Source organism: Camelina sativa, chromosome 19 (genome assembly GCF_030686135.1).
Source record: "Camelina sativa cultivar CO46 ecotype springtype chromosome 19, ASM3068613v1".
Taxonomy (NCBI): Eukaryota; Viridiplantae; Streptophyta; class Magnoliopsida; order Brassicales; family Brassicaceae; genus Camelina; species Camelina sativa.
The window spans coordinates 5,223,384-5,231,843 of NC_141898.1; the positions used below are offsets into that span (position 1 = coordinate 5,223,384).

The window sequence follows — 8,460 nt, forward strand, 5'->3', positions numbered from 1 at the left end:
AAATCAGATACAATAATGAATTGATCTAACCTGAAAATGTCGACATAGCTGATCGTATCTGCTAAGTCGTCTGATTCACCGGCCTTTTTCAGACTGGTCCAAGCATCAATGTCAACAAGAAACATCTGCCCCAGTGTCGTCTCTTCAGGAATCGCTCCATGGAATCCGTAAAATTTCAACCCTTTTAGTATCAGTTTGTCCCCAAGCATTGACTCTGATAATTCTGTGCAAACTATATAATAAAAACTGCAAATTAAGTCTTATGAAAACAAAAGAAAAAAGTATGTTTTCATCCACAGTTTTTTTTAACAGAAGCATGATTCTTGTGACAGTTTTATACACACATAACATTAACTAACGAAGAATACACCAAATATATCACTGGAGCTTAATGAACAGTAAAACCATGTCAAGAGAAAATAATTCGAAGACAAAAATATTAGATCTCTCGATCTTCATCATCTACTTTGAAACTAAAGTCTAAAAAAGCCAAAAAAAAAAAAAAAAAAAAAAAAAAATCCGATATACATCATAACTCGAGATTTTTGCCACCGGTACAGGATTTTCAAAAGGAAAAATATGGATTATACCTCGCCGCTCCAACGTCGCTGAAGCCGTCGTCTCCATTGAGTTCGCGGCAGTAGATTGATTTTTGGGATTTAGATTGAGAGATGGAGAGATATGTCGGAGGAAATTAGTATAAATATTGAAAGTGAATAATTGAAGCAGACAGAGAGGCTCTATACTAGTAGTAGCTCAATCTCAAATCTCTAGGCCCAAAAAATCATGGAAAACATTTTTTTATTTTCCTCTTTTTTTTTTTTTTTTCTTTTTAAAAAATATTTATTACTTTCACAAATTAAGAACTGAGAGATATGTATGTTTTTTAAAAAAATGTATATTATTATAGTATGTTTAAATCTAGTGCATTCATCACTATCCACTAAATAATGATAGATAATTATTATAATAATTGAAAATACTTTTATTAAAAATTTTCTTATAAAATTCCTAATTATTGTCTATTTAATAGAATATCCAGGTAAAAACAAGGTTAATTATGTAAGGGCTACCTAATAGAGCTATAAAAAAGAAGAAAAAAACAAGTTTCACTTTCTTTCAAGGGATCCACACTTGGCATTTTGCTTTCATCATTATAATTTCTACAGTAATTTTTAATCATGATAATCTTAAATTTAAATTTAACTTAATTGGATTGTAATACTGATGATGGGTGAGTAATTTGACTTGCATTAGTGCTAATTTATAAAAGTAATGACATATGTTATAAAGAGATGCAAATCAAATTTGTTATTTAATAATTTTTATACAATAATTGCAAAAGTAATCCTTTCAAGGATGTAACAACAACACTACTAGCTAGTTGTTGACAACACATTCTTATGCGATACTAGAAATCCATGACCATGCATAATGCAAAGATACCGTATGTTCCTTTGGTGTGAAGCATAACTATGACCAGTGACCACCACATTCAGTGGCATGAACCATGTTGTCGCATAAATAATCATGTAAAAGTGAAACTAATCTTTTTTTTTTCTTCTTCTTTTCTTGTGTAAGATAAGTCAAACTCTTAGGACAAACAAACAATAAACCTAAAATATATACTACTTCTTAAGTAATTTTTTTTTCCACATGGAATTTGATTATTTAAAGATCGATCAACAGCTTAACTCTAATAAATAATATTATTATTAATCAACAAGATCATTATACTCATTCACATACACATTTCTTTTGCTATAATTTTGGGAGGAATCATCATAAATTCATAATAGACAAGTGCAAGAAAGATTGTGGGACAAAAACACATGGTCCACAAATCCCTCAACACACATGGACAAAAAAACACATGAAACCAAGTGTTAAACTAATTTGTTTTGATTACCAAAAGAAAAGGAAAAAAAAAAAAAAAGATAAGACAGAAACGGAATTTTATTAACGCCGTTAAGCAGTCGCGTCTCTCCCACCCGTGACGTTGGGATTATGGTCAAAAATAAAAAAGAAGTCAATCTAAACCGGAGCAAAACGACACAGTTTATACAAAACTTAACCACGGTTAATTAGTCCACGCATTGGTTAAAGACCGGTTTGTTTGTTTTATCCGCCCACCACTGCTCTCTATCGTTAAAGAGAGGGACAGATCTGTGAAGTTGAGATCTTTCTTTTTTTTTTTCACTTTCTTCGTTGTCTTTCTCTGTCTACACGCTTGTGAGCTAGTAGTGTTATGTTTCTGCGCCACTCTCTCTCTTTACTGTTTTCTCCTCACGGCATAACTTTTTGCAATCTTTTAGCTGAAGCTTAATTTCACACCAAGTTGTTTCAATTTCTAACTTTTTTGATCTCTCTATCTTTTTCCAAGAAGAAACCTCTTCTAATATAGATTTCTGGGTCTAAAAACTTCTTTCTATTTTTGGGCATTGATCTTTTATTCTTAGGTTAGCTATAGATTGAAGGCAAAGAAACCTTTTTTTCTTCTAAGATTCTCTAGGTTTCCCTAAATTTCTCAACTACTGCAAAAGAGTTTTGTTACGTTTCTTTAATCTCGTGTTTTTTTATCTTGACGACTTCAAATTTTCAATTTTTCTTTTGCGTAAATGGTGGTGAAGATGATGAAGTGGCGACCATGGCCGCCGTTGGTGACGAGGAAATACGAGGTGAAGCTTGCGGTGAAGAAGCTTGAGGGTTGGGATCTGGTGCGTGAAGGTGTACCGGAGAAGGAGGAGAGGTTGACGGTGGAGATTCGCTGGAAAGGACCTAAGGCGACATTGGGATCTTTAAGAAGGACGGTGAAGAGGAACTTTACCAAAGAGGCTCTGGGAGAAAGCGATGTCGTTTCATGGGATGATGAAGAGTTTCAGAGTTTATGCTCTCTCACTTCTTACAAGGACAGTTTGTTTTATCCTTGGGAGATTGCTTTCTCTGTCTTCACCAATGTAAGTCTTTTAGAATTAGTATCTTAAGATTTGAAATCTAAGCTCTAGATTCAAATGTTGAACTTTGGAAATGGTTTGATTAGGCTGTAGATGGAACCATAGATTGCTGGATGATCAAATTTTGATTTGTTGGCTGGAAGATTTTGATAGCCATTAATGTCTCAACGTGTTTGGGTCTAAAACTTGTAACTAGAGCTTGATTCCTGTTGTTGTAGAGGTTGAGGTTCTATTTGTGTTACATTTCAAACTATGTTTAGTTGTTATAGGTTGTAGATGGAAGTATGGAACCCTCCTAGCTAGATGATCAAATTTTGATTTGATGGCTGGAAGATTTTGATACATGTATGATTCTAAGACTTGAAACTAGAGCTTGATTCCTGTTGTTGTAGAGGTTTAGGTTCTATTGTGTTACATTTCAAACTATGGTTAGTTGTTATAGGTATGTTGGTGTCAATTTCCTCAGAGACAAATAAATTGATTTCTGATTTTTGATTCCAAGGGAATGAAGCAAGGACAGAAGAATAAAGCTCCTGTTGTTGGAACTGCATTTTTGAATCTTGCTGAGTACGCCCGTGTGACCGATAAAAAGGAATTTGATATAAACATTCCTCTCACGCTCTCTGCTTGTGTAGCCTCCGAGCCACATCCATTGCTCTTTGTATGGTTTGCTTCTTCTCTCTCTCTCATTACTTATCTACTTTGTTGGCTCAGTATTTGTTTTTTGACCTTTGAGATACTCTTGTTCCTTTTAGATATCATTGAGCCTGCTTGAGCTTAGAACCACTCCAGAAACATCAGACTCGGCAGCACAGACTGCGGTTGTGCCTGTGCCTGTTCCTGTCCCTGTCCCTGTCCCGTCTCCATCACCACAACAGCCTAGTGAAACACAGTCAAATGAGAAGGAAGATGTTTCTGCAATCAAAGCTGGTCTAAGAAAAGTCAAGATTTTTACAGAGTTTGTTTCTACAAGGAAAGCCAAGAAAGCTTGTAGGGAAGAAGAAGGCAGATTCTCAAGCTTTGAATCATCAGAATCACTTGATGACTTCGAGACCGATTTTGATGAAGGCAAACAAGATTTGATGAGTGTGAGAAAATCTTTCTCTTATGGACCTTTGTCTTATGCAAATGGTGTGGGAACTTCTTTAAACTGTGGCGCCAAAGTCAGCGACGAAGACGAAGATTGGGTTTATTATAGCCACAGGAAGTCCGACGTAGGAGCAGGTTGCTCGGACGCTGAAGATCCCGCTGCTGGTTTGGTCTATGAGACATCACTTCTTCCACGGCGTAGCATATTGCCATGGAGGAAGCGGAAGTTGAGCTTTAGGTCTCCGAAATCCAAAGGAGAGCCTTTGTTAAAGAAGGATAATGGAGAAGAAGGTGGAGATGACATTGATTATGATCGGAGGCAACTTAGCGCAGATGAAGCTCATCCTCTTTTTGGGGTAAGTTCTTATTTACTAGTCAGGTGTCTAATGCAGTTTCTGATGGTTCGGTGCTATATATCCAGATCTTGTACATATATGTGATTCAAGTTCTCCTTTTGCATGTTTTAATTTGCAGAGCAAGATTGATGAAGATTCATATGCGAATCAGCGATCTTCTTTCTCGAAGTTTGGAGAAGACAGTTTTGCGATTGGAAGTTGGGATGAGAAAGAAGTGATAAGCAGAGATGGACACATGAAGCTTCAGACAAATGTCTTTCTTGCTTCAATCGACCAGAGAAGCGAGCGAGCAGCTGGCGAGAGCGCTTGCACCGCTCTTGTTGCGGTTATTGCGGATTGGTTTCAGAAGAATGGTAATCTCCTGCCTATCAAGTCTCAGTTCGATAGTTTGATCAGAGAAGGTTCTTTAGAGTGGAGAAACCTCTGTGAAAACGAAACTTATATGCAGAAGTTTCCCGACAAGTATTTTGATCTCGATACAGTGCTACAAGCGCAGATCCGTCCTCTAACAGTTATCCCCGGGAACTCATTTGTTGGTTTTTTCCACCCGGACGGGATGATCAATGAGGGAAGATTCGAGTTTTTGCAAGGCGCAATGTCGTTCGATAGTATTTGGTCTGAGATTATCAGTCTTGAGGAAAGCTCGGCGAATAGCAATAGTTATGTTGATGACTCTCCACCACATGTTTACATTGTGAGTTGGAATGATCACTTCTTTGTCCTCAAAGTTGAAAAGGAAGCTTACTATATCATTGACACGCTTGGAGAAAGGCTTTACGAGGGTTGTGATCAAGCTTACGTTTTGAAATTTGACCACAAAACCATCATCCACAAGATTCTTCATAAAGAAGAAGCAGGATCTGAATCAGAACCTGATACAGAGATTATGTGCAGAGGGAAGGAGTCATGTAAAGAGTATATTAAGAATTTCTTGGCGGCAATACCAATTAGAGAGTTGCAGGAGGATATCAAGAAAGGATTAGCCTCCACCGCGCCTGTTCATCACCGTTTACAGATCGAGTTTCATTACACTACAAATGTAGAAAGTGTGGTCTGAAAGCATGGGCAGAGTTGCTAACGTTTTGTTGAGTTTCTTGTAAGTTTTGTAACTCTCTGTTAGCTTAACTAACTTGTGAATGTGATCTAGAGTTAAACCAGTCTGTATCTAACTCATAAATATTTTTTGCTCGTTTAATTCTCCATGTCTCATTTGTGGTTCGTTTTATCCATCCAGTTTTAAATTTGGCAAGTAACATAATCTCAAAATCTTCAGACAAAAAACAATCCGGGCATGGTTTTATTCAGACAGTACTTACTGTTCAGTCATAGCAACAACAAACAGATCAAAATGCACAACTGCAAACAATCAAGAAAGTGCACATAAGTTAGGTAGGTCACAGCTGCAACTGATCGTAGACATTGAAAATAAGCCAACCTTCAATGGCTGCAGCTTCAAGACGATCATTAGCACTTGCTTCATCCCACTTAGACTGGATCGAATCAAGCCGACTCATGTCATACCAAAGAATCTTGTGAGCTAATTCCCTGGTTCCAAGGAACTCAACAATTGGAGTTCCACGGGCTACCGCAGCTAATTTCCCAATCTCCAAAGAGCTTCGGATCACAATACCGTGGTTCTCCTTAAGCAAAGCGAGGTCTTCTTGGATCTGGACACCAACGAATGTGACAAACTTGGAAGCAAAGAAGCGGTAAAGATCCTTGAGATTATCGCTGAACGAGCTTGGGAGGCGGAGGAAAAGACAGAAGTTTTTCGTGCTAAACTTCACTGAGCAAAGGCGCCACTCGGACTTCTTGTCAACAGATTGAACATCCCAATACACATCGAAGACAATGGAGCGGTTTCCATTCCAGACGGAATCGTCAAGGATCTTGGTTAGGTAAGGAGAGATATCGGTTGATGATTCAACATCAATGGCTTTGGTCTGGACCCAAGAATTATCAACCATCATAAACCCTGGACCATCGAAGGAGGCCATTTGTGGTCTGGAATCACTGCAAAATCAAGATCAATTTTTACGCATTAGGCACAGCATCGTAGATCCATCATTACAATTCTAATAACCATTCATCTGACACGTGACACGTGAACTAGTAGACCTAGAGAGATTCGTAAAAACTAGGTCAATGAAACTGAAAAGACATTGAATTATCGATTTGAGAAGGTAGCAGCAATTCAAGAAATATCCTTAATGGGTCTTTGCTAAAACAACAAATTTACTCTAGTCAACGTTTGTATTCTATGAACAGAAAACAAAGGTACGACCTTTACAAAGTGGCGAACAGAGAGAGAGGAAAACCCCCAAATACGTTGATGATAATATAGAACATACTTTTGTTGATTTAGTTTAGAGATTGTCATATACAAATCCAAACACATAAACCCAGAAAAGAGGAAAACGAACCTTGAGATTCCGGTGAGAGATGAAGGGTGATCTAGTAAACGGAGTCAGAGAGAGAGACCGTTTCTGGGTTTTGTATTGGCGAGTGAAAAAAGTAAAGGCCTGCGCAGTGAAAGAAAGAAGGACACGTGTCTTAATCCACGTATTCCACACGTGCGGATGTCGCCATGCTTGATTTGGTTTAAATTTTCGGTTCACTTTGGTTTAACTTTTTGCACTCTCTGTTTCGTCATCCTACTATATCTTAACTGAGAAGTATATTTATAAAAATAATATTAAAATTGTAAAAATTTACATGGAAGTACCATTAGAAATAGTAAAAAGAAAACAGGATCATTAAAGATAATTAAGAAAATTTAATTAAAATAGATTAAAAAATTAAAGTATTAAAAATAAAATATTCGAATGAACAACTAAGATTTTTACATATATTATCCAATTTTTTTTTGGCAATAATCTATGAAGCAATAATGTAATTGTAAGTAGGCTAGATGAATTGCTAATAATCAATAACAAAATAGCAAAAAAAATTATTTTAAATTTAATTGAAATAAAATGTTCAGCCCACACTTTAATCGTGGGTCGGTAACTAGTATCAATTAATAGTAACTGCAGTCAGGGTGGCCAAATCCGTTTGCAGTCTGGACTGCTCTATTTTTGGGCGGATTACAAACCGATGCGGACCAATTCTATTTGTATGCAAAATTGGTCCGCAGTTAGTCCACAATTGTCTTGTCTCTGCTTTATTTGGATCGCACCACTGCAGATTACATTTGCTGAATGGTAAATAAAAAGCGGTTCAGTCCACATACGGATTTGTCCGTCCCAACTGCTCCAACCATTCACACCCTTAGATTAAGTATAAAGATCGCATTTGACAAGACCATTCTCATTACACTCTGTGCAACTCTCCCACGTCCCGTCATCTGCAATCACTCTCGACCTCCCATTGCCTTTCCAACATATCAAAAACCGTTAGTTCTCGCACAGCTCACACTGCATCGACTTAGCTGATGAGAAGCCTTCTAGAAGCTTCTTGAGCTTCCCGTTTTCGTTCAGAGCTACTTACACTTTACGAAGAGCCTAGGAGGTGTAACTTTCTCCCCAAGCAACCTCCACGTCTCTTCTTTTAACTCACAATCCATCGAAACATCTCTTTCTCGGAACGAAACTTTATGATTCTCTAACAAGAATCTTTTCTGCAATCTTCGAAAGTCTTTCTCATTCCTTGGTCCTCGCAGACTTGTCGTGTAGGAGAAAACAGAATCTTCCCCTCCAGCTACACATTTCTTTCCAAAAGCCGATACAAGCTCTTCAAGATTCTGTTGAAGTTGTTGTTCATGAGAAGCCGTAAGTGTTGTTGGCGTAAGACACTCTTTCTCATCTATCTGATGAAAGATTGTGCGATCAAAGTTGCTTTTGTTGAGAGATGTTATAAGCTTAAGTTTCTTCACCATTCTCTCCTTCACATCCTTCATTGCTTCTAAATTCGATACAATTCTGGGTTAAAGTTATCTTTTAAGGAAAGCTCAATATAAATTGTGAAAGAGGAGGTGCAAAAACTATATCAAGATCGACAAAAGATGAGAGTGGATAAGAGAAAAAGAAATGAGCACTTAAGTGAACAAAAAAAAAGCTACT

The 8,460-nt window shown here is 37.3% G+C and overlaps 3 protein-coding genes and 1 pseudogene across 3 annotated transcripts in view; 1 reads left to right on the top strand and 3 right to left on the bottom strand.

Moving 5' to 3' along the window:
* The window catches only part of LOC104764933 (dihydroneopterin aldolase 1), a 28,289-nt gene that overhangs the window by 400 nt on the left and 19,429 nt on the right, over nucleotides 1-8,460 (bottom strand). Inside the window, exons 2-3 of the mRNA XM_010488540.3 lie at nucleotides 591-770; nucleotides 31-232 (exon numbers count right to left, since the gene is read on the bottom strand). Of these exons, the coding sequence (XP_010486842.2) occupies nucleotides 31-232; nucleotides 591-627 (239 nt within the window). The 5' untranslated portion in view covers nucleotides 628-770. The remainder of the gene's footprint in view (nucleotides 1-30; nucleotides 233-590; nucleotides 771-8,460) is intronic.
* On the top strand, nucleotides 2,121-5,594 carry LOC104764940 (uncharacterized). Its single transcript, XM_010488548.3, has 4 exons — nucleotides 2,121-2,957; nucleotides 3,457-3,615; nucleotides 3,710-4,399; nucleotides 4,518-5,594. The coding sequence occupies exons 1-4, from the start codon at nucleotides 2,619-2,621 to the stop codon at nucleotides 5,454-5,456; spliced, it is 2,127 nt and encodes a 708-aa protein (XP_010486850.2). The 5' UTR covers nucleotides 2,121-2,618; the 3' UTR covers nucleotides 5,457-5,594.
* Nucleotides 5,668-7,050, bottom strand: LOC104764939 (protein RISC-INTERACTING CLEARING 3'-5' EXORIBONUCLEASE 1). The gene is made up of 2 exons (XM_010488546.3): nucleotides 6,823-7,050; nucleotides 5,668-6,412 (listed from the first exon to the last, which is right to left on the bottom strand). The coding sequence occupies exon 2, from the start codon at nucleotides 6,394-6,396 to the stop codon at nucleotides 5,794-5,796; it is 603 nt and encodes a 200-aa protein (XP_010486848.2). The 5' UTR covers nucleotides 6,397-6,412; nucleotides 6,823-7,050; the 3' UTR covers nucleotides 5,668-5,793.
* LOC109131018 (uncharacterized protein At3g28850-like) lies at nucleotides 7,555-8,407 on the bottom strand (annotated as a pseudogene).

What these genes read in the sequence shown, in the direction of transcription:
- LOC104764939 (XM_010488546.3), bottom strand. Translation starts at nt 6,396, where the DNA reads ATGGCCTCCTTCGATGGTCCAGGGTTTATGATGGTTGATAATTCTTGG.
- LOC104764940 (XM_010488548.3), top strand. Translation starts at nt 2,619, where the DNA reads ATGGTGGTGAAGATGATGAAGTGGCGACCATGGCCGCCGTTGGTGACG. An exon ending in CTTTCTCTGTCTTCACCAAT is followed by an intron (nt 2,958 to 3,456) that starts GTAAGTCTTTTA and finishes TTTGATTCCAAG; the next exon opens with GGAATGAAGCAAGGACAGAA. An exon ending in AAGCTCATCCTCTTTTTGGG is followed by an intron (nt 4,400 to 4,517) that starts GTAAGTTCTTAT and finishes TTTAATTTGCAG; the next exon opens with AGCAAGATTGATGAAGATTC.